Raw genomic sequence first — 26,255 nt, forward strand, 5'->3', positions numbered from 1 at the left:
TAAATCATTAAGCTGTGTGCTTTTATCTCATGTGCTTGCTATTTTACTCAGTGGAAAAAACTGTGATAAAAATAGAGTGTGTGTGACAAGCCGAGCGAAACCACAAAAGAGGAACAAGCTTTGTGCAGGCGTAGAAACAGAACAGCTCGCTCAGCACACACACACACATACCCCCAAAATGTTATGAATTAATCCATTGCATATGTTTTAAGTATAATCATGAGTTTTGATGTGTTTTATTGAATCATAGGATTAAGAACAACGCTGCATAATTAAAGAATTAGATGATTGAGTGTTTTTTACTGAAAGTATTTTAATATGTTGTCTTGCCATATGAAACTGTCTCTAGGGAACACTTCCTAAAACTAGCAACTGACCACAGGGTGCAAAAGATGTGTTGCAAGATGTTGTTTTGCAGGCAGATATACGTGGTGCACGGTGATTGGTTGCCAAGAAGCAATACTCCCTAGAGACAAAGGAGGAGTCAGAAGATGAGCACGACGTCAAATACTGAATAAATATGTGTGTTTTTGAATAATTTGGGTTGTTGGCTTGTGGTGGAGTGAGGAGATCGTCTGACAACCCAAAGCTTTGTTACTCTTTTACATCTGATAAATAAACTTCAGTTTTTGAGCTTAAAAGTTTCTCTTTGAATTCTGAACATGCAGGACTGCCTCTAAAGTCCAACAATGTCCTTGAATGTGTAATCGTGCATAAGTTGACGCTAGCGTCAAACTCCTAAATACATGTAGGCTAATTTGTGGTTCAGTGAAGCATTTTTAAGTTTTGTTTCCGCTACTGTTAACAGTTTATATTATAACCGATTCATTTCATATTATTTGCATTAACACGTGGACACCACTTATTTTAGCAATGTTTGTTTTAACGTAAGAGGGAATTCAGGTCTAAGTGTGCATACAATTATTTTAATGCATGACATAGAGATGGAGAACCACCCGAAGCGAAGCTCACAGATGTGAAAACAGGAGTGTTTAATGCACACCTAGGCACGTATTACATCATGGTCTTGCCACAATTAATAAGGTTAAAACTGTCATTGATTTTGGAAAGACACTGTGAGTATCTGTGCAAACTGACTGGAACTACATGTGCAGTAAATGGTTTTTTTAATGCACACCACCTTCCAGCCAATAAGAATCCAGTATTGAGACTGACCATGGTATAATACAGTATGATCAATTTTTTGTTGTGACCGCCCCAGATTTATTGTTGTATAATAATTGAATTTATGTGTTATTATAGAAACAGCAGAGAAATGTCATCATATAATACATTCATAGTACACTATATAGCCCACTGTATGTACAATATGATCTTATTCCACTCTTAAATAACAGGGTGCACCACTTCAGCTTCAAGGGAATGACTGTGGAATATTCATGTTAATGGTAAGTGGTCATAATTGCTATACCATATGATCTTATTGTAACCATTTCATATACGTACACATACATATATCTATATATCTATATATATATATATAGTTCAGTTATTTATGACTACGCCACTCCAAGTTTTATGGGTAGGAGATCCCAGTAGGGGTTCCCTCACAGCTATCCAAACAAATGAATGAACTCAAGGCCAGCAGTACTATAAAACAATCAACATATTTATTAAGTTGTTTCTCCTGTGTTCACATCAGTCTGGACCTGGTCAAATGAGGAGGGTACAGACACTCTCAAAAGAAAATAATAAAAAGTACAACCCACTGCAAAGAAAACAAGTACCAAACCTAAGTGCAAAATAACTCAAACTCTACTTGAGAGTGACTAGTTCTCCCCCCCCCCTCTATTGGCGGTAAACCATATTATACACAGCAAATTGCCTCTGATTTACTAGTCCAAACCAATAATGTGTTCAGGGGCCAACAACAAAATTAATAAACAAAGAAACAAACTAAACAAACAAACCCAAATCTCAAAGAAATAAAGGTAGGGAAAACAGTGATCAATCCAGCCACCAACAGAAGCACTCTACAAAACAAAAGAACAATCTTAAATAAAAAATACTCCACACATCGGCCCATGCAACAAGGATTTAAGATATACAATATTACATTTTCTTAAACAATTAAAACATTTTAATTCATAACCATTAAACAATCGCTAAAATCATTAAACAAACAACAAAATACCTTCCAATAGCTTTCAGCTGCACCTGGATCACCAACACGTTTCATTCATTCCGTGCCGCGTATCTCAGTGTTCCCTGCACTCGAATACGGCATCGGATACCGGGTGTTGTATCAGTTGTTCAGCCCTTACGACTCACGATCAGTATGAGTAACAGTACTGTTCCAACCACACATACATACATACCATTAACCAAGGAAAGAATAAGTATGTTCAGCAGCTAGCTAAATTCGGTTATGTATGTGGCATGCAATGTATAAAGTAACTGTGATGAAGAAGGCAGGGAATTGACGAGGAGGAGGGACAAATTGTCATTGTTAAGCAGTGTATTTATGGGTTTTATTGCCAGTGCAATTGGTTTTGATATTTTGAGCATTGTTGATTAGCTGAATACTTTTGTGTATACTTACCTGTTGTGTTTGATTGTAACGTTACCTGTTGAGGAGAAAAAAGTGAGAAATGATGTCATTGTTTGCATACCTGTTGAAGAACTTTGAAAGAAAAGTGTATATTATTGTAATGTTTAAAAACAGTAAATTGTTACATTATTTATACCACCAAAGAAAAAGCTTTGTGTGGGCGTTTTATTTTTTTATATATATATATCCCCTTTTCAAGGCGCAAGTAAGAAAAATTTAGCAGTCACAGTCCTGTCAGACCCATGTCACTATCAAGCTTACCACCGAGTGTATTTTTATACTTTTCTAGTATCACTCATTTAAATGGGAAGCTTTTTATATCTTGTATGTTATACCTTTTGTACCCTTCTGTCATTGTATTCATCGTTTTTATTGTTAAAAAACAAACCACACCCATCCCCCGCACTTTTAAAAAGCTTGCTATGCCCCTGATTGTCACGGTGACCAAATGAAGACGAACTGGCGACGTCGTCAGAACGTACTGTGTTAGCATGTGTCTTAAATGACAGTGCGCAAATGTTTTGCCATTTTTTTCCAATATAAAAGTATTTATAAAACACAGGGTAGAAGGAATTGCATATACTCTACAGTATTTATCAAATTTCAGTTTGGAATAAATAAATAAAGATTTAATTTAATGTGTGAATAATATGAGGCCCTAAACAAGGATTCGAAAACATGATGTGGCCCTCCAGGTAAAAAGTTTTCCCACCCCTGATCTAGGAAGTCAAATATACATATCTAATAGGTAGGGCTGGGCGATATACCGGTATGTACTGACTACCGGTATTGTTTTGTGCCATGATATGAATTTTGCTATATCATGCATAGCGTTATATATTCATGAACTCTAATTTTGCATTTATATTGTTTTGTTCAATTTGTCAACTGTTAACACTGCTAATGAAGACACAGAGTCGAGGGTGAACATTTTAATCTTTTGTCCTCTCAACTTCGCGCTACACAGGCATTAGTAATCAAACAGAGAGCGCCTAACAGTCCAAATTAATAGAGCACAAACCACCGAACGTTACTCAAACACGCCACAGCAACAATCAAGTGTGCGCAAGCAACTGCAGTTTGCGTTTGCGAATTCATGAGATTGAACGTGAGATTTGAGTGAAAAAGATGAGCGAATGCGCAGAAAGTGAGGTTGTTGAACAGCACGAGGAGGAATTAGTTAAAAAAAGACAGGCTCCTCTGTCGTATGGAACTGGTTTGGGTTCAAAATCCCTGACATCGACCAACAAACCATACTCTGCAAGTTGTGTCGCTGTGTTGTTGCAGCCAAAGGTGGAAACACTAGCAATCTCTTTCACCACTTGAAAACCATGCATGTCTGCGAATATGAGACATGCACCCAAATGCATCTAACAGATCGTCCAACAGATCGTCCCGAAGGCGGCGCATGCCCGAAGACGAGGTTAAAAAGCTTACAGTATTTAAGTTTGCATAAACTACATTTTCCTTAATCTTCTTTATCCCCTATGTACTATACAGTATTTTATTTTATTTTACATAATATTTAATTTAATTTCTACCTCATGTTGAAATGTTGCACTGTTTGAAAAAGAAACAATTGCACAATTAAAAAAAACTTTAAGAAAGTTGATGTGAGTATTGGTTGGTACTAGCTGAAGCTTTAAAAGATTTGATTGAAAGTATTACAGTGTATAACAACTGAGTTACCTTATTTTCCATGTAGCAAAATATTTTCATTTTCTTTATCCCATGTGTTCATTAAATGTGTTTAAATAAAAGTCTTTTAAGGTCTATGTCCCATCCCTGACTTTTTTAGTTATGTGAGGTTAAAATACCTATTTTCCTATAATTTAACTAAGGTGTACTAAAATGTGATTCCATATGTTTTTATCATATTGAAATATCGATATCAACTGGACAGTGAAAAATACAGTGATATGAATTTGAGCTCATATATCGCCCACCCCTACTAATTAGGGACGACTTTTATTGAAAATAATATTTTAAAGTTTTCAAATATTATTTTTTACAATAGTTTAGGTCATCACTGAGGGTTCGCTACTGGTGTAACGTGATTCATGGAGCCTTCAGATAGTTCCAGGAAGTTATGTCTTCTCTTTAAATGCTTTAATTCTTTCATTTTTTATTCATTCAGTTACTTGCGTCTTTATAAGAGTTAAACTTTTACCTCAGTTGGTCTGTTTAGCCGCAGCTCTATGCGTTACTAGTAACGTCCGGGAACTATTGAGGGCCTCCATGAACCGCCATTGTTGTGAAAAAAAACGTTCCATTGGAGTCAATGGAGTTGACGCAACTCTCTCTCTCAATGGCTCCTGGGAGGGCTAAAAATGCCTGACCACTGGATAGTCAGTATAGTCCTAACTCTTTTTTATTGCTTACATCATGTGGTGAATAGTTGTTGTTGAGAGGGGAAGAGAAGCTTTATGTTTTTGATTAAAGATTACAAGTGCAATTTTTTTTTAAATAATGGTGTGCATACATTATTTATAATAATCACTGGAACACTGTGTAAAACATTTATAATTTTCCTGTTTGATTTCATGGTGACTTTAAACTGACACGTTAAAAGATACAATTGCGTTTTCCCCGGTAGAGTTTACACATTAAGGACTTTACTCTTCGAAGGGAGGAGGGCATAGGCATTAACACCTCGGAATGGAACGTAGGGTATCTCCATTGTGATGGTTGATCGGGGACCAATCAGTGACCAAACGTTATAATATTGTTATTAATATAATTAAAACATGCATTTGTATTGTTCTTTTTTTTCGCATGTACAAAGTTAATGTGATAATGTGAGACTTCAGTGGTGTTGAACAGTGAAGTGCGCCACAAAACCGTCAGTGGCCCAAAGTATATCGCATCCGTAGTGTTTCAGCACTACCTTCAGAAATGATGAAGGGCCGTTTAGCGGAACAATCCCCGCGGGAACATTTCCAGGCAGATCGCTGGGTGGAGCTGTTCCCTTAACCTATGAAGCCTGGAGGTTAATGAGATTAGAGAGACATCCTTGCTCAGACAGACAAGACAAGGCTCTCCCAAGTCCGTTAGTTCAGACGGGACATCGCTTAACGAACTGCATGGCAACGCATGCCGAGCTTCGAGCGCATCTACACTTCTATGCTCTTGCATGGACTGGAGAATTTAATCAGCGTCAGATAAGGAAACAAACTGTTATCATAACGCGTATTTGTATTTAGTGCAACTTATTTTGGGCACATCCGTTGTTCCTGCAGGAACAGTGGCAGCGAAACGCTATGCATTTATCATCCTTCTGACTGACACATGAAAGCAACGCTGACCGGCTGGATTTACCCCCGACCTTTTGTCATTTGCTTGGAGTGTTATAACAAAGTGTTAGGTAAGTCATTTATGTATTATACTTGGGTCTATCACAAGTTTTAATCAGTTTTCTGAAATAGGACGATGCGCTTCAAAATGGAACGCTTAACGGTAGTTAGATTTTATTTGGTGTTTTTCTTTAGTCTCCACAAGTTTACAGTTTCTTAGTTGATGGGCGTTTAAGAAGCAATTGAGCTTGAACCCTTTCGCAATTACAGAATCACAGAATAACACGTGTTCTGGCACTTTGAAATGTCCGTTTTCCTATGTCATAGCTGTGGTATAGCTTTATTTTTCACTTCATTTCAGGGTTCTCTTTAAAATGCCGCGTAACATCACATTATGTGCATCCACAATTAAAACGTCTTGCTGTATTACAGATTTGTTTGTTTATTTGTTTTCCCACTCCAACAATAACAAATACAAAAGTGGACGTGATGTACAATTTTTAATAAATATGTAAACATTCAATCAATTAATATTGGCTGTGGATGAGAGGCCATTCCCCTTGCGCGTCCATGGTTACTGAGGACAGTGTGCTTTGTGTCTCTCCTCCTGCTTCCATTGAGATAAAACAACAGTCGGCGGGGCTTCTCCTCAAACAGTGGCTTAGAGATGGGCAAAGCCCCCTGCCCCAAACTCAAACGGTGTTTTTTCTTGCCTTTACGCATACAAGCTTGTGGCAAATTCAGGTAATGTCAGATGAATAGCTGGATGTGAGTGTAATTTCTCACTTTAGAGCCCCTACATTTTTGCATGTACGTAACGCCCTACATGGGGGCTTAGTCATGATGCCAGTCATAGAACATTATACTTTGGCATAGACACATTCAACATAATCTTGACTGGTTCTTTTTTATACACAGGCTGACGTCTTTGGTAGTCTGTTTTATACTGCTTCTGGTTTCATTCATCAGGGGCTCCCTTTATTTGCTGAATAGAAAGACTATGGATTCAATGGATTGAATGATCTTCTTGCACCCATCCCCCCCCATAAGGCTTTAATTCAGCATCATTCAGTGCATGTGATTCACGACTGGGTGAACATTTGCAGCGGTCGCCCCTTTTTTTGTACGTCCCCTTAAATAGTGTGCAACATGTTGAGAAAACAGAGAGCATGTAACATAAACACTAAATCAATTGAGATGTGTGAAGGCCTTGCTCACAGATGGGACACTCTGTGATTGATATCACAAGGATAAATAGACCACACAGGTTTAAGCGCGATCAAGCGAGGGCAGGTGGACCTAAGAAAAAAGACCTCAGAGCAGTAAATCATTAACAGGTTTAGGGCTAAACACCACACAAAATAAAAAGTAGCTATATGTTCTGAGAAGTGTGAGAGTTTCCCTCTTCACAGAAACCTCACAGTTCCATCAAACTGTTCCCCTTCCTTCGTCACTTGACAACAGCTCTCTTCAACAACAGAATTTGACCATTGACAACAGTAGCCGCCTCGTCCATATGTCTGAAGCAGAATTGTGTGATGCAGGTTTTGTTGAGAAATAGACAGACCATGTTCGACTGTATATGGTTGACATAACATGTATTTAATGTGTTCTGTGTGTCATACATAACATTGTAAATAGTCTAAAAATGTGTTTATATTGGGTTCATATTGTAAATATTGTAAATCAAATTGTACATTATAGAGAACTGAGGTATTTTACTTACACGTTTCTATATTGACTTTTAATGCTGAAGTCACATGACTACAGTATTTTTCAGTTACATACAAACAATGCTATAACCCAAAAATAATTTAAATTAAATTTAAATGTGGTTAATTCTATAGAAATGTGTAGCATATTTAATTTTATACAATAATAATCAGAGAATTAAAAAATCAAGAGAGTGTCTTGAAACAATATCGCTCAGATTAAATTAGTTTCAAAACATTTTTAGATACATTTAGAAGGACTGTAAGGCTCAAATGTACAGTATGTTTCCTCGATATGTGAAAAGTAAAATAAAAGGTAATTAAAAAATCAGGACAAAACAGCTCTATGGTCCTAAATTAAGATCTGTTTCAAATGGGTTCCAATTTGAAATCAAAATAAACGGATAAGAGTAGAGTCTGAGTTAGAATGTTTCTGTAATTCACACCCTGCTCTTTTTTTTTCTCTTTGATTATAAATGGAATTTGTCAAAGTCCTCTTTATGTCAGATGTATTTGTTACAAAAAAAGGAATAACTTTTGATTATCTAGATTGTTTATAAATGACATAACATTGAACATACAGGGTTGCGTTTCCCAAAAGGATAGTTAGCAAACTGTGGTCGCAAGTTCCGTCGTTTCAACATAGTTCAATGATTCAAGTGTTTCCCGAAACCCTTGTTCCAACGATCAATCGCAAGCAGCATCGCAAAGTTGCGTGGTTGGAACTACAGGTCTAGAGCTGTGGTTAGAAGCATAGTTCCTTATTATTATGACATGTGGACTTACATACATCATGCTTTTGAGCAAGGTAAGCAAGCAACATGCAGTGCATTCTATATCCATCATTCTAAATATACACATTAAATTTTACATCTTTTAGTTTGTCAAGAAAATTGAAGCGTTGTTGTGCGCATGCGCCTGAACCTACCTACTCTAGGACCCAACTACTCTAGGACCCTGGGGAATCCCTGGGCAGGGTTATGTAGGAGGAAACTTATGGATGAGTTAAATATCGTGAAATAAAACAATAGAGAGCAAAAATACGATAACAAAAATAGTTTTCAGATGCAGTGTACATTATTTACAGCAATAATATGACATTAAATCGATCTAAACGGATTAATTAGGAAACGGTATTACTCCACCACCTATGTGACATCACCAACTATGTTGTTGAACAAACGTGGTTCAAACGACAGATGTGCGACAAAGTTACTATGTTTTCGGGAAACAGTCGTCGTGAGTAGCTAGTTAGTTTCTCAAAGGATGCCTCTTACTATGGTGGTTAACCAGCGAGTTATGTCGTTGTTCGGGAAACTCACCCCTGAACAGTTATGCAATGTGGCAATATAGTTTAGAATGAAAGAATAAAGCAGGGATCTGCTGCCAGTGCAAAACATTTGGGATGATTCATATCGTGTAGAATAAGTGGGATCCCTTATTACCACTCTTAATGGAAGGAACTTAACCTCAGGTTGCTCCAAAGCTGTCCCTATTGCAAATGCTCTGTGAATTGCTTAGTTTTATTATTATATTACGTTGCTGTATCATTATATTACGTTGCTGAAAAAATAAATTATGTGAATAATTATTGTTCAATCTCAGACCTTTATATTTATCTAAAATAAACTTAAATATATATTCAACCATATCATACATTTTGTAGTTCATTTTTCGAAAAAAATAAAAATAAAATAAAAATGAATAGCACCTTATATTTCATATAACTGATAAAGTATAAGAAATGGCATAAAGAAAAAAATCTAGTAATTTATATAAATTTTTGGCTGTAATGATTAAAAAATGATGTTATTCCACTAGACTTGCAAGTAACAGAAGCGTGGAAATAAATATTTTAAAAAAGTGAACGTCTTGGGAAAAAACTTGAAGGGCTATAATTATCAAAATAAAATTTTAACCATAAATATGTAAAAAAGTATTTTCACATTGAGACACAACACTAGTCCATGCCGAAAGGATCTAATGAGCTTAAAGACTATAAAAGGCTATAAAGTAAAGTATGCAAAGACAACTGTTTTAAATCTACATTTATTGGGTTAAATCTAAGTGCTATCATGATTGGATAATTTTGATTTATATTAAAACCTGTTCTGCGCCAGTTTAAAAATCTATGCAGAAATAATCTTTGGGTTAAAGAGTGGCATTTTAGTAGCAGGTTTACAACAATTTTAGTCTGTTTTGCAATTTTACACCTTTTAGATCTTGCAGAATAAGCAGGGTTCCCACCAGCCTTGGGCCGCTGTTAAAGGTACAATGCGAGATGTTTTGTATGATCTATTAACAGAAATGCGTTTAAGTCTTTAGATGTGTATAAAAACCTTACGTAATGAAAAGTTATGTTTTTATTACCTTAGAATAAACCAGTTGTATCTACATAGGGAGTGGGCCTATCTACATGGAATGTGTTATGTTGCGCAGCCATGTTTTGTAAAGTAAGCTCTAATGGACAAACAGCTGTACAGAGTGCGTTTCGTATATGTTGGTTTTCTTCGTGTGTTTTTTTAGACGCAGCTTGCATCATCACTGAGTTGAAGACGCACAAAGTAGTAAGTCGTCGAGAGAAGGAAGGAGTAGTCGTCGTCTAGCTGAAGCAATTGATTGTTCTGTCTTAGAAGTTTTGATAAAATGGAGGACCATGCGTATTGTGCACAAGAGCCGACAGAGCGTGAATCTCCGTCGTCAAAGAAGCGCAAACGTGATGCTGCCAGATCCAGGATAAACATCGGTGTATCTATTACCAGATGGAAGGCACTGTTGAAAGACAAATGTTTTCAAGGCGATGCCGAAGTTGCCTGTTTTCTGCTAGACTGGTAAGATAATTCAACATTTTCAATGTTTCCACTTTTTCAATGTTTACCAAACAACTGTTTTGTTGAAATGGTAACGTTAGCATTTTATACAAATGGCCATATAACCTCCAAATAATAATGTTTTTCCGTCCCTGCGGTACGTACTCCGGTTGTTCCTGACTTTACAAAGGGGGAGACAAACGTCTACTAACTTACACCTAACTGCCTATGTGACTGTCAGATCAAACGCTTTGAACAGCGTTGCTATTTACGATTAGCTAACTTTAGTTACTTCACTACTCTCAGCGTGTACTAGATAGCACGCAAGAAATATATCTAATTATAGAATTGTAACAGTAACTTTCGCAATAGAATACATGTTAAATGATTAATTACGTTAATATATTGCCTTACCTTTGCAAAGAAACATCATTGCTTGTATCACTGCTACCCGCTGTCTCAGTAGACGACATCTTTTTTTACTGTTGCGGCCACTGTCGTACTTCGAAAGGGAGGGGTGAGCAAATGACTCAGAGATTCGTTGCAAAGCTATAATACAACGCTAGTGGCCGCTGATTTTCAAGAACTGCGCCTTTAAAACAAATTCCCCACCCCAGACATGTCACCACGCATGGTGAAGAACTGAATTCACTTATCTAAATGGCACACAAAGACCCCAGACCCAAAACAGTAAAGAACAAAATGGGAATATGTCACTGGTTTGTGACGAGTGCGTCTGTACTTCACACGTAGTGAAGACTAAATTCAAATTTAATTTTCATAAATTTGGACTTGTTGACTTATAACAATCCATCATTGTCATTCCTGTAAAAGTTGTAATATAAAGAATCATGTGTAGCACTCAGTCTCAATGAATCTTCTCAAATTTATTTGTTTGATATTTGTGGTTGGAGCTGGTTGAAACCAAGCAGTTTTGCATAAACAATTTTATAGAACTTGTTATACTACGCACATTACAGGTTTGCTTTACCAACTTTAACCGTCATATATGGATTTTGTCACCATCAGGTGGAAACTGCCTGTATCTACAAACTACTTTTCAGGAAATAGAAAAAAATACAGTTTTATTTATATTTAAACACTGTGTTGTCAAAGTTGATATTGTGGCTTTATAAATGGTCAGAGAGATAATTAATTATGTTTACCCTGGCATTGCAACCAAGCAAAGACTTTTAAAAATGTGAACAACACTTCAGAGGTGGGATGGAGTTATGACAAGGTTCTGACCTTTTTAAATACTTTTCATTGGGTTTACATATTTGCGAACACTTTCATTTATATTTATAAATCTCTACAAATAAATAAATATATACTTTCAACTCCATAATGACATGATTTGTTCTGCAATTTAAAAAGCAGACATTGACATTGTGTAAGCTAATTGGTTTGTATGTGTTTTTGGCCCTACACTGACATAACACACAGTATTTTAGGAGATGTTTGTACTGAAGCTGAAAATGGACGTATGGTAGGATATTCTAAATCATTGGTCTATTCCAGCAGCAATTCTGAGGTCTCTTTATTCATCATGGTCTGCCACAATTGTACCAAGGAGTTTGCTCAAGGGTTTTTGCTTGGTCTTCATAGCATTTATGTCTCTCTGACCTTTCTGGAACAAAACTTTCTGGAATGCAGTTTATTCTCAAACAATAATCATGTGTTGGCAATACAAGTTTCCCATTTTGTAGTCAATACGCTCAACAGCATCCTTAATTGTCTTTCTTTATTCCTTGTGGTTCTATAGAACAACTTTGAGAATGAAAGGAGTAACTTTATCCTATTTGGAGTATTGAACTTGAAATATGACCTTCATTGTCAGCCCTTGAAGCTGTTTCATAGCGTGGAGTCAAGCTGTGCCCTCTTGCGCATGAACACTCTGTTCCCGCCACAGGGCTTGATCACTTGCTTCTTTTCAAATGTGATTTATTCAAAACGGATAAATGGGGCATTGATCAATACCACAAGTTATTCTTTAGACCTTTTCCAAGATTCTTGGAAGAATGATGTCTAGATGTTTGTATTGCAATTGTCCACATGGCAGATATAGTTACACAAATGGCTAAAATAAAAAGAAATAAGCTAACACAAGTTTAATGTTGATTGATTTCTTGGTGGTCATCTGAGACCCTTCAGAGCATTGAGACTTTTTCATAACAAATCAAATGGCGTGATTAATCACTGTTGAGCCTAAAAAGTTCCCCATTGTCAAGCTAAATTTGTGTATCTCTTTACATAAAAATAAGATGTCAATATACATTAAACCGATTCTATCCAAGAGCAAGAAGCTGACTTCTTGAAATTTGTTTGCTATGTCTCCAAAAAAGGATTACAGGCCGAGATATTCGCAATCTTCTTTATTCACAAGTTGCAAAATAAAGTGCTCAGTGCATAAACAAATAAAGTGCTTTTGAGCACAAAATAATATTTATTTTGCAACTTGTGAATAAAGAAGATTGCTAATATCTCGACCTGTAATCTTTTTTTTGGAGACATAGAAAATGAGTTTCAAGAAGTGAGCATCTTGCTCTTTGATAGAATTGATTTAACATCTTGAAATTGTGTTAAATGTGGTTGGAATTCAGAGCAAGATCCTCCTTTTGTCTTTTAAGATATATTAAACCACATAGAATATATTTAGACTACCAAGAACTTTAATTTGGAAAATCTTGGAGATACCAAAATTAGAAGAAAATTCCTGCTTGATTCTGGAATCAGTCCCTCCCTATAGTTTCCAAATAACTCTAAATTCATACCTGTTGGTACCTAAGCAATCTATTCCTGTCTGTTTATCCCCTTAGTTGTGTCCTAATACCCAGGACACCAATGTGTGTCTTCCCTCCGCTATCGCCTGAATGAGTTTGCCCTAACATAATGCATAATGCAGCAGGAGTAATCATTTTATTTTATTTTAATATTTTTAATTTCTCACCCATCTTTATCCCCGTTAACTGAATCCATCATACACAAATGTAAAGCCATTTGTTGTTTCAAAAGAATGAAAGGGGTTTGTGAGCTGGACCTCTGTTAACTTTAGAAGGCCCTGAGGCGAGGTGTCCCACTGGCCCTCACACCCCCCGTCTGTGTCTACCCTTATGCCCCCTTTCAATCCGCTTGCTTCAGACTCTCGCCTTCTTTCTCTTTGCTTTTGCTTGCAAGTATTTACCCCATTGTGGTTCGTCATGGTGAAGTAATTTCTGAAGTGGAGGAAGTGAACAAACTGGGGTCATGTCTGTTTTCCACCTCCCACCTGTTGATCAGGATCTAAACGTTTATTGGGGGGGATGGCGGAATTGGCATAAAAATAACTTACAGTTAACTCTGCATTTTAAAATAAAATAAAACAAAAATATATATGTGGCGAGGAAGACGGGATGGGAGCCGTGGGGCGGGGCCGGTGGCGTGAGTGATAATGGAAATCAGCTGTGCGTGCGCCGGTCCCGCATCGCCCACGGAGGAGATTGGGAGCATAAAGGGAGGAATCGATGGGACTGCCGACGAGAGAGGACCGGGCCCGGACATATGTTAAGTTTTGTGTTTATGTTTGTGTGGCCGGCAGTCGTCCGTGAGGGGCTGCCGGCCTACTTTTACTTCCGTATTATTGTTTGTTTATTTTTGATTAAAGTTTGGTGTTAAATGTTTGCCGGTTCCCGCCGCCTTCCTTCCGTTTTATTGAACTTTATTACACTGATGCCGAAACCCGGGAGGAAGGAGGGACATGCTGTCGAAGAGCCCTTGCCGCTGAGCGGCCTCGCAGTGCTGAAGAGTTCGGGCAGCGCGGACGAGGGACGTCCGCCAGCGGCTGCCCGAGGCAGTGGTGCTGGAGCGAGAGGAATCGGTGGGGACGGAGAGCTCGCGGCCGTGCTCCTGGGACGAGGTGGGATGGCGGCCATAGAGGGAGCGGAGGAGTTGCTGCCGTTGGCCGTGAGCTGGAATCCTGTTGCCAACAGCCATTATGGTGAGGAACAGGAAACGGGGAACTCGTTACCGGCTGCCCTCAGCCATCGCCGGCCGCCAGGAGGCGGAGGAGGATCGGGCCGTCCACCGAACGTCCAGCACCACAACGTAGCACCGCGAGGAAGAGCCTCTCGGCTGGGCTAAAAAGGCTGGGCTCGGCTGGGCTATAAAGGGAGGAATCGACGAGACTGCCGACGAGAGAGGACCGGGCCCGGACATGTTAAGTTTTGTTTATGTTTGTGTGTGGCCGGCAGTTTACCATTGTCAGGCTTATTTTTGTCTTGTTTATGTTTCTTCCCGCCAGGCACATGGGACATACCTTTTTTGACAGTTCTACACGTGCTCGGTCTCTACTTTTGGGTGCCCCGTTCCCCCTTGTTATCCACTCATCACCGCACACCTGTTTCTACTTCTGCTAATCACACCCCACCAGTTTCCACTCTCGCTAATCTCTTCTCTCCCTTCTTATTCTTCCAGAATTCCTAGGTTCCTTGTCAGTCCGTTAGATTTTCTAGCTCTCCTGAATACCGGTCTTGTAATATTCTAGTCGAGTCTTGTCTTGTCTTGTCCAGTTAGATTCTTGGCTAACTTGTACTGTCTGTCTAGGCTCCAGTCTCTTTTGCACCCTGCTTGGTGTCCCATTCTCACGCAGATCATTGTGCCGGTGTGCTTGGTATCCCTGCTGGATACGACCGAAGGATTTTCACCCTTGGAGGATCCATCTCCTCCGGGGTTGCTCAAGTGAATTTACCAGATTCCCCTTCCGGGGTTGTTCAAGTGGATTTACCAGATTCTCCCTCCGGGGTTGTTCAAGTGGATTTACCAGATTCTTCCTCCGGGGTTGTTCAAGTGGATTTACCAGATTCTTCCTCCGGGGTTGTTCAAGCGGATTTACCAGATTCCCCTTCCGGGGTTGTTCAAGCGGACTTACCAGATTCTCCCTCTGGGGTTGTTCAAGTGGATTTACCAGATTCTTCCTCCGGGGTTGTTCAAGCGGATTTACCAGACTCTCCCTCTGGGGTAGTTCAAGCGTATTTACCAGTTTCCCTCCACAGGGGCTTGTGTTACTGTAATTCTCGCGACTCCCTCCGTGAGTTGGGTCCTACGGCCCTCAACCAGACTTTCGTGTTTTCCCTTGTCTTTTCCCCGGCCGAGCGCTCAAGCCCATTTCCCCTGTTGACTATTTTTGCTATTATTCTGTCTTAAGATTCTGTTGTCTGCAAATAAAGCTTTTTGTGAACCTGCACTTGACTCCCGTCCTTCTGGCGTGACAACCATGAGGTGGCTGCCGGCCTTTTTACTTCCATGTTATTGTTTGGTTATTTTATTAAAGCTTATTGTTAAATGTTAAAAAATAAATAAATAAACAAACAATAATACGGAAGTAAAAGTAGGTCGGCAGCCCCTCATGGACGACTGCCGGCCACACAAACATAAACACACAACTTAACATATGTCCGGGCCCGGTCCTCTCTCATCGGCAGTCCCGTCGATTCCTCCCTTTATGCTCCCAATCTCCTCCGTGGGCGATGCGGGACCGGCGCACGCACAGCTGATTTCCATTATCACTCACGCCACCGGCCCCGCCCCACGGCTCCCGTCCCACCTTCCTCGCCACAATATATATTTATTTGGAAAAATGACATGCATAAGAGCAGGTGTACACTTTGACAGGAAGCTCACACAATGTTGTGGGGATGCAAACTTTATTGCCAACAATTTTTTTTGTCAAGTCCACAGCCACTGATTTGGAGTCAGTAAGTATGCTTCACTTTATCAGGGATTTGCTCTGTCCTCAATCCAGCCATCTGTCCTGTGGCTGCCAATCTCAGTAGATTGAAGAGGCCTGGACAGAAATTTCCCACATCTCTCACTCGTTAAATGAGGTATGGGAGGAAAAACTAAGAGAGAAAGAGTTTTATCTGTCTCAATGGGGCTTGATTCGCTCTACTGGAAGGCTGAAGTACCCGCATTTTGGAAAAGAGTGGGAAAAAACGAGGGAAAACACAAGAGTACAACATTGAGCCTCCTAAAATCTGCAGTGTGTTTGTGTGTGTCGGCCCGTGAATCGCGAGTGCCCTGCCTCTCTCAAGCGCACACCCCCAATTCAGTGTGCGAGGCTGAAAAGAAAGGCAATTAGCATTTCAGGCAAGGTCCGACTGGCTACATGCGATGATAATTTGCTTTTCTTTCTTTGCTGCCATTGAGAGGCTTTTCCTTGTTTAATCCCTTGAAAGTGCATTCTCCTCACTCTATTGTTTGCTGAAGCAGCCCATCGGTCATGGAGTTCTGCGGCCTGAGGAACATTCACCATGTGAAATTCAATGAGACCTTTTCTCAGGTCCTCTATCCATATATCGAGAGGGGAAAAAAGTAATTGTGTTTTTTAGAATAAGGACACTGGATGCAGTTGGTTCAAGTTGAAAGGGTCAGCTTGAGGACAATACCTCTGAGAATTTTTTTCTTTTTGGTTCTCTAGCCAGCATGGACTTGATTGGCATTTATTCCCTTGTGTAGAACCTAATGTTGGGTTGAAAAGCAACATATGACAACAGAGAAACTGAGCTTTTGGGCATATGTGTTATTTTGGTGGATATTTTCTCTTCTTTCAAGGAACGACATCTGGTCATATTCAAACCACTCAGCACCCACTCACATACATGCACGCTTTCTCTGCATTCATGCACTAATTCTAGGTTCCTTGTATCTTTTAAAATAATCTGAAACATTTTGGGCAACGTTAACCAAATTAGCGTCTAGCGAACGAAAAGTTGTGGTCATAAGATATTCTCTTCAGATGTCATGATGTATGTTTTAAGCAGAGTCAGTTATTAAATGTTTTAAGTTTCCCAACCTTGAGATGTTCAGGATATCAGCCTGTCAAAAAATACTTGAGGGGCTACAACACAAGTGGCAATTTTTGGCTTTTGAACTTTCTGAATGAGACTGGGTTCTTCTGAGGTAACAGACCATGTTGTGGAGACTCATTTCTGATCCTTTGTGTGTATGTTGTGCTTTTACTACAGATCAGTTTCATATTACTACACATGTGGTATGGTTCAGTTTATTATTCACATACCCATGTACTGCAATGGGAGTATTACGATTTTGTTTGTTATTTAACCTCAATAAATTGATTAAACACATAATTCTGTCAGTGGCAGATATAACCACTAGCAGTTCTTAGTGAGCTGGGGCTGAGGCTATGTATCCTTCATCAGTTTTTAAAGTATAATGAAGCATCGGCCAAACTGTCGATGTTACCTCTACAAGAAGGTCTGTTAGCCAGGTTGCTGAGTCATAAGTTGTCAGCTTTCACCAGCATAATGACCTGCAATCAGGCTTATGATGGGCCTTAGACCCAGAGGCGTATTAAGACCTCATGGTGCCCCTGGGCAACAGCCCCAGAGGTGCCCCCCCATCAACCCACCTACCCACACGCAAGAATCCACTCATTAAAACATTTATATATTCAAAGATTTTATAAGAATAAAACTCAGCTATTTACAATATACTCTTTTACAAGAATTACACATTAACATGACACGTTTGTAGAATAGAAAACAAAAAACAACTCTTTTCCATTAAGTATTTTTAACAATTAGGCCTACTGTAGTTAAGGGGCACCTGCTTTCTGTTGTAATGTTACATTTCAGGTTTTGATGTAGTGAAAAAAAATCACGAGTTGTGTCGAAAAAGTGCGGAGGACAGAACCATTTTTATCTGAAGTGGGGGTATACCCGCACATGGTGCCACGCCTATTTAGCGCAGATGCGTGACTTAAGTCTTAAAAACCAAGTGCTTATGTACATTTATATTTAAAAAATTGTATTGCGGGTTTATTTGGTGCCCCTAAAGTCTTGGTACCCCTGGGCACTCGCCCAATTGCCCATATGGTTAATCCGCCTCTGCTTAGACCTATAGCATACTTAGTATACTGACACATTTTATTCCAATGACACGCATACAAAAAAATACAGTTGCTTTGCTGTCTAAGTGTCAGTAGGTTACACATTAAACATGTGTAACCTACACAAAGTACTCTTTATGTGAAGCACATGGTAGACTCAGCTCACAACTGAGTGATTCAACTTTTATTATGATGTTGCTATATAATGCAACACTGTAAACTGCATTAACATTGGAACAGCCTTTGTGTCAAGAATACATTTTCATTTGTAAAATGCCTGATATGTTAAGCTACCCATAAATACTTCCGAAAGCTTTTGGAAATTATAAAACATTTTGTGAGTGAGTACAAAACACCTTTTACATGCACCTGTCATTGTTACTGACTGGACATATGAACATATGAACATAAACATTTGTCTGTAATTATTATTTTATGTCTGACAACAGAATCATTAAATATATAAATTAATATAAACAACAACGGCTTTATTGGGCATTCAGTTGTATTAAAATATAGTAAGTTCAGAGAGTAAACGAAAGTTCAGCGTGATGACGTCACGAACATGCTAATTGGCACGTAACACCACCTTGCACCATAGTGACCATTATGACAGATTTTTTTACGAGCCTGTAGCTGCGTCTGAATTCGCTCATAGTTCACTCATTCACTATTCCCTATATAGCGAATGCTAAAGAAGTGAATGAAAATGAGTGAACAGTTTCGGACGTAATATATCCTGCGTCTTACAGTACTGTCACGGACATTCGTCCTAACGCTTATATTACACATGTGTGGCTTTATGAATTGTTTTGTAAAGTGGTAATTCATTTTCACATTATTTCTCACTTTTATTCTTAATTGTTAATGTTTGACACGTTTATTTAGTACCATTATTACGTTAAAAAAATTACTTAATATATTTTAAATAAAACACTATACTGTATATAAAATTCATTTAATCTGTTTGTTCTCAAAAAGTAGAAAATAACTGTCAACAAGAACAAACACAGTTGTTTAAACGTACATTCGTGACATTAACGGTCACTCTCCTCCAGCTGATTGTAATCAGGTGGTTGATTCGTGTTGTATCATGGGAAATAGTGAGTGAGCGAGTGTACTTCGAATGCACACTCAAAATCCGAATGCATTGTGGGTAAAAAGTAGGGAAAAAATGTAGGGAATGAGTTGTTCACACAGAATTCGGACAACACTACAAAATGGCGGACACCCAATATAGTGCACTATATAGGAGATAGGAGGCGAATTCAGACACAGCTGATGTCTAGCGCAACCTCTGGTATACACGCCAAATCAGTATGTGGTGCTGTAATTCTGCCACATAGATACACTAAAAACGGAGAAGACTTGGAGCATGTGCATAAACTGTGCACGCTGGGGTTATGACATCATCGTTTTAAAAATATACGGATCGAATGTACACACAAAAACGCAAGGGTGGCGTTTTCAGATTTATGAACTCTGGGACCCGATTTAAAAAAATTGCTGTTTCAGGCTCCCAAAACGCCGGATCCGTGTGGACGGAACGCAAATACTATACAAAATCTTTACGTATGCAGCTAAACGCGTCTCTGTGTGGATGGCCTCTTATACTACACTCAATGAAAGCCTTTAGATGAGCAGCATGTATGAAGGTATTCAGTAGCAAAACTTGAGAGCATGTAGATTTTAATTTGTGAACTTGTAAAGTATTTGTACCTGTACACTAAAATGTACACTCACGGCCCCAATGTGAAAACTTGTCAAATAAAAAACTGAAGTTGAATGTTGAGATTTGCACTCGTGGACAAAACTCACAAATATGTCTTCTGCATTTGAAGTTGCAGAAAAATAGTAACAAACGTGTAAACTGGCATTTACAAAATACATTGGCAGATACAAATGCATAGCACATATTTACACGTTTTCCTAGATTCAGATTTGAATTGCAACCACAAATAGGCATCTACAACCTCTCAAACCTGTCACTGCAGTTTCAAATCTTCCCGCCTTGACATTTGCTACTACTTTCGCGATAAACCCGTTGCAAAACTAACTTGTGCACTTGAAAGCTCAGAGGCGAGAGAAAGAACGGCATTTGATGACGTCACCAGGCTGAGCCACACCGCCCCCTAATGGCGGGAAAAATGACAATGGAAGGATCTAGCAAATAATAGTTTAAATAATGTTTAAATAACTAAAGCGAAACCATCAGACTTATGTACACTATCATGTATAATTATTCCATGACTTATACTACCTTGTATAGATATCATTTCGTAATGTATTTTAATGATATCATCAGAGGTGGGTAGAGTAGCCAAAATCTTTACTCAAGTAAAAGTACAAGTAACTAGAGAAATTGTTACTCAAGTAAAAGTAAAAGTCACTATTTTAAAAATTACTTGAGTAAAAGTAAAAAAGTATGCAATGAAAAAACTACTCAAGTAGTTAGTTACTTAGTTACTTTGTATCTGATTATATAGGCCTACTACATAAAATTAATATTAATGCCAATATTTTAATATTACATTTTAATCAATATTTTTAATGATCATAAGCAGATATCTTTGCAATATACTAGAGAGACTAAAGAATAGACAAACACAGAAGAGACAAGCATTTCTGTAAATTTCATCTAGTCCTGATGTCAATGTAGTTTACACAACTTATTTAGAATAATAGACCATGTCAAACTAAAGCATGAACTAAACTCAGAGCATTTCCTAAGATGATCTAGAACATCTGCAGTGCTCTCTTAAATGAAATACACATTTTTGAACAAAGATCATGTTTTCTCGTGTTGTGTCACGTGTGTGTTGTGAAATGCTCTTACTTGTAAACAAACAGTAAACAGTGAAGCACACGCACATCAACAAGTTTTCTTCCTTCTGTTCTTAAAATGTATATTTCTGCAAGCCAACGTCTCTGTGTCTGACAGGTAACGCGCATGTTGCTGTGTCTGACGAACAGGTAGCGCGGGTGCGCGCATATGGCGGGCATTTATCATTGCTGGCAAACAATATGACACATTTGCAGTTTTGATTGTATAGATATAGATTCATATCCACTTCATCCAACGCTCTTTGTGTTCTGCGTGTTCTTAAGTTTCGCGCTACGAGGAGTGAGTAATCCTGCTTCAGATGATTCAGATCGTGCTGCGAACTGAACAAATCATGTGAACTGATTCATTAGCCTATTCAAGTGGTTTTGCCCATTGTTCAATTAATGCTTTCAAAAGAATCGACTCAAAAGAATCGATCACTCGGGAATGCCCGTAAAAAGAGACGACAACCTTGAAATAAACAACGCGTTTTAAAAAGCATATTTTAAAATGAAGGAACGAAGGAACGTCACGCAATGTAAGTTATGTAACGAAGTAAAAGTACAGATTTTCTATTACAAATTTACTCAAGTAAGAGTAAAATTACACACTTTTAATTTTACTTAAAAAGTACATATTTTCCAAAATGTTACTCAAGTAAATGTAACGAAGTAAGTGTAGCGTGTTACTACCCACCTCTGGATATCATTCTGTATACTATCGATAATACGTTGTGTACTATGGTTTGTTTTAAAATATAATGACAGGCTGACTACATTTTCCGTTATGTATACTATAATGTTCATTGATATACTATATAAAAATGTACATTTACACAGTTCAACATTATGATTCTATAGCCTAACCCTTGAGAATTATTATTGCTTTAGTTATAATGTTACCAATATTATATTAATATTTAAAAAAACACGTTCCTGGTAGTATAATATAAATGTAAATTAAATTCAGTGAGCAATGTATTATTGACCATTATTGCACTTTTAAGCTATTTCTACTTTTTTAAATTTTTTTGTTATTTTCAATAAAGGGAAAATAAACAGAAATTGTATGCAGGACTGTGCAATGCCACCATATACAGTATTGGGGTTGTGGGTTTACCTGGAAGTTTCTTTTCTCGTGGAAGGTTTGGATTTTTAACAGATGAGCTTAAACATATTTAATCAATATTTAGTGTACAATTATTTTCTCATGTGATAATTACTAGCCGCAGGATAATGCATCCAGTCGGTTGTTATCGCAGAATAAACCCCTTCAGTGTTATACAAGAACTGATTCTGATCATTCTGATATAGGAGCCTTACACAATGACAGGCTGACTGTACATTTTCTGTTTTTAATTTTGATCATTATCGTCAGCGAACTTGTTAATTAGGTTGCTAATTTATACATCACCCTTATCAGATTCAAGATCTTTATTGTCATACAGTATGTACCTGTAAAAAAATTATATTTTGCAGATGGGGTAGAAAAGCAATAAATATATAATAAAGGACAAACATAGAACAAAGATATACCTGCAGTAAATATAAAAGAGAATAAAATAGAAAAGTTAATTTATAGTAAAAAAAGTGGCCGTAAGTAGTATGTTTGTTAAGGAAAATGTATTTATTGATTTAGAGTTTCATCTTAAATTAAATACTGTATTAGTGATTTAAATTGTGGTTTTTCCTGCCATTAGGGTGCGGTGTGGCTCAGCCGCGTGACGTCATCAAATGCCGTTCTTTCTCTCACCTCTGAGCTTTCAAGTGCACAAGTTAGTTTTGCAACGGGTTTATCGCGAAAGTAGTAGCAAATGTCAAGGCGGGAAGATTTGAAACTGCAGTGACAGGTTTGAGAGGTTGTAGATGCCTATTTGTGGTTGCAATTCAAATCTGAATCTAGGAAAACGTGTAAATATGTGCTATGCATTTGTATCTTAGCATCCAATGTATTTTAGTAAATGCCAGTTTACACGTTTGTGACTATTTTTCTGCAACTTCAAATTCAGAAGACAGATTTGTGAGTTTTGTCCACGAGTGCAAATCTCAATATTCAACTTCAGTTTTTTATTTTACAAGTTTTGACATTGGGGCTGTGAGTGTACATTTTAGTGTACAGGTACAAATACTTACTTTACAAGTTCACAAATTAAAATCTACATGCTCTCAAGTTTTGCTACTGAAATACCTTCATAAGCATGGGTTAAGACTATTGATGCATTTATCACAACTTCAGCTGCTTTTGGCAAAGATGAAACATAATGGGTTTACCTCTACCATTTCATATGCTGTTATATTTGTGACTGTATGCTACCAAAGCTGACCACAGTTTCATCAGACAGGTTTTTACAGAAGTAGACAGGCCATTAGATTAAGTCAAGCCTGCAATTTAAATTCAGTGGATGCTGTAATTATTTTGGGCTCCAGGCAAAAGTGGCTAAAGTATAGGAAACGTTATGGTGTTTCTTCTTGAAAATAGTAATTAGGAATGTTACGAGAAAGTTTGAAAACATTGCATGTAGGACATGAAGTCAAAAGGTGTGTGACCTCAGTGAAGTCTGAGCTCACTTTATTGGAAAACACACATACACACATGCAGATGCACATACTTGTATATGCGGGCTCTCTATAGATGTAATGATAATGGTGTTTTTTAAGCAATTTGGTTTCAAGGGCTCAGGAAGTGTCCCTGTAAACTATGTTTACAATGTTATACACATGCCATTACACAAATGTATGTCCTTGTAAACCATATACAGTATACACACACACACACTGCACTCTCCTCGTTGCTTAGTACTGGCTGTGAAGTCTTGCGGATTGAATAATTGATGTTAAGATTACAGATCCTTCTCCCAGGCAAGGGTAACCCTAGACGCAGCTGCTGGGCCAGCAGCATAGACCCGTAACTGTACACGTTATCACGTCCTCAGATAGGCGATCCAGTGTAATTGCTGAAGTCTCAGTTACGCTAAGAGACATGGCTGCCATGTGAACCCAGTGCATTATGTGATGGGGTCAAACTCTTCTTGGGCTTCATTTCTCATCTTCTAGCAACACAGAATATGCAAATATGTCATGTGCAATCTGTTTATCTGTCTGAATTAGCTAGCTCACTCAGCATGGACAATGAATCACAGAGTCTGTTTTTTAGGTTTTCTGGCATGAGCTTGCATGCATTTTTATTGTAATAAGTAATGTCAGAATGCATTGGGGAAAACAAGCGGGAAGATATAAAGGACCTCAAGCATTTCGTTTGGAGAAAGTGAAAGATGTAAAGTATGCAAAGAGAGATTCGGTTGACTGAACAGAGATAACCACAAACGAATGAGAGAGAGACCACCTGAGGCATTACAGCATATTGATTTAACAGCACACTTCAAGAGTTTGGAAAGGCATCTCCCACTGAAAGCTGTTCTGTCCTGAATATTTACTCAAACCCAAATTTCTCTGGACCGTCTTGGAATTGAATGTACAGTTCACTGAATAGCAAATGTCTTCCACTGTTCGGTTCCTCTGCGCCTGATGGAAATATCTTGACATATTTCACAGCGAAAACCATCTCAGGCTATTTCATCTTTGAAAATGAGACATCTTTACAATAGACTGTCCTGGGGTCAGCCAAAGAAAAAAACACCATTGTCTTGGCGGCTCTGTGGCGTCCTGGTCATTGATAAATGGTTTGATGTGTATCAGACCAGCATGTCCTGTGGTGATCTGGAAAAGGGTGTGTAGCATCACGGTGACTGTGTTTATCAGTGTCTAGCGATACAGCCGAAGAGAGTGACAGATGCCATGAAGATGTCCCTAAATTCCTTGTGTTGTGAACAAGTTGCATGGACAAGAACAACTTGAACATTCAGCTAAGAAAAAAAACTAGAGGCCAGAAATAGTTTTATTTGTTCTTTTGGTTTACAAAAAAAAGGTTAATAACAGAATGTAAATGTCAGTTTAAACTTGACTGGTATATATGAGTTAATAACAATAATGTTACCATCAATAATGTAAAAAAAACTAAAGAGAGGTGCTGGTGTGTTTGCAATTCTGTTTCTCTTTTAGTCAGTCAAAGTCAGAAAGTTCCCAGCTCTATAGGGGAGAAGCAAGGCTGAATACCAGGCTTTCCCCTCTGCTGTCCCGGCTTTGTACCATCACCCCAGGACTTAGCCCACCGGCAGACGCTAATCCAGTTTTGATAGCATTCACAGCCCCCCCCCCCCAAGTTGTCCTGCCTGCCTCTTGTCATCAAGACTCAACACACACACACACACACGCACACACACACACACACACACACACACACACACACACACACACACACACACACACACACAACACCACAACCACACCACACCCACACACAACACACACAACACACCACCCACACACACACACCACCAACAAACACCACACACACACACACAACATCACTTGCATATTTGGCTGTACACATACACATATCGTGAACAGAATTGTACAAAATGCTTTTGCAAAGCTCTTTCAACTAGCTAATTTCTCGTATGGAGCCAGAAATATGACAAATCAATCTGAATTTGAATTTTGTAAATCTGAATTTTAGATAAGTGTAATTGCACAAAATTGAATATTTCCTGACATTCAATATAGTTCTGAATTTGATTTTTTATATTTTAATATGAATATTTAATATTAAATTTCTTAAATTGAATATAGAACAATTCAAAACGCAGAAATTCAGATTCAAATTCAAAACGCAGAAATTCAGATTCAAATTCAGATTCAAATTCAAAACACAGAAATTCAGATTCAAATTCAAAACGCAGAAATTCATATTCAGATTCAAATTCAAATTCAGAAATTGTTCAGTGGGTAAGGTTAGCTTCCGGGTTCGACAGGGAAGAGTAGAAGATCTGGGAAAAGTCAAACGGAGCGCTTTGGCCACAATGGCCAGTTATTTGTTCTTATTATCCAATCAAACTCCAAACATGCTGTTTTGGAGAGTGGGACTTCTTACATTGCAATAAAAAGGATTTAAATTTTTCAAATTGCGACCATGCCCCCAAGACTACACGGGTTGATCGTTTGTTGCTGCAGCATAGCCGAGCTCTTATCGCTGCAATCTTAGGCAGCTGCCCGGGATGTGTGCACTCACTGCCTGCGTTTTTGCCTGCTGCCTCCACTGTT

The 26,255-nt window shown here is 38.3% G+C and overlaps 2 protein-coding genes across 5 annotated transcripts in view; one reads left to right on the top strand and one right to left on the bottom strand.

Annotated features, from left to right (window-relative positions):
- The window catches only part of LOC130562156 (alpha-N-acetylgalactosaminide alpha-2,6-sialyltransferase 2-like), a 178,921-nt gene that overhangs the window by 34,339 nt on the left and 118,327 nt on the right, over positions 1-26,255 (bottom strand). The gene's annotated exons all lie outside the window — the stretch shown is intronic.
- LOC130562155 (adhesion G-protein coupled receptor V1-like) overlaps positions 5,479-26,255 on the top strand; it is a 91,588-nt gene continuing 70,811 nt past the window's right edge. For both annotated transcript variants that reach the window (XM_057347027.1, XM_057347028.1), the window contains exon 1: positions 5,479-5,936. In XM_057347027.1, the coding sequence (XP_057203010.1) occupies positions 5,861-5,936 (76 nt within the window). In that variant the 5' untranslated portion in view covers positions 5,479-5,860. The remainder of the gene's footprint in view (positions 5,937-26,255) is intronic.

Source organism: Triplophysa rosa, linkage group LG11 (assembly GCF_024868665.1).
Source record: "Triplophysa rosa linkage group LG11, Trosa_1v2, whole genome shotgun sequence".
NCBI classification, from domain to species: Eukaryota; Metazoa; Chordata; class Actinopteri; order Cypriniformes; family Nemacheilidae; genus Triplophysa; species Triplophysa rosa.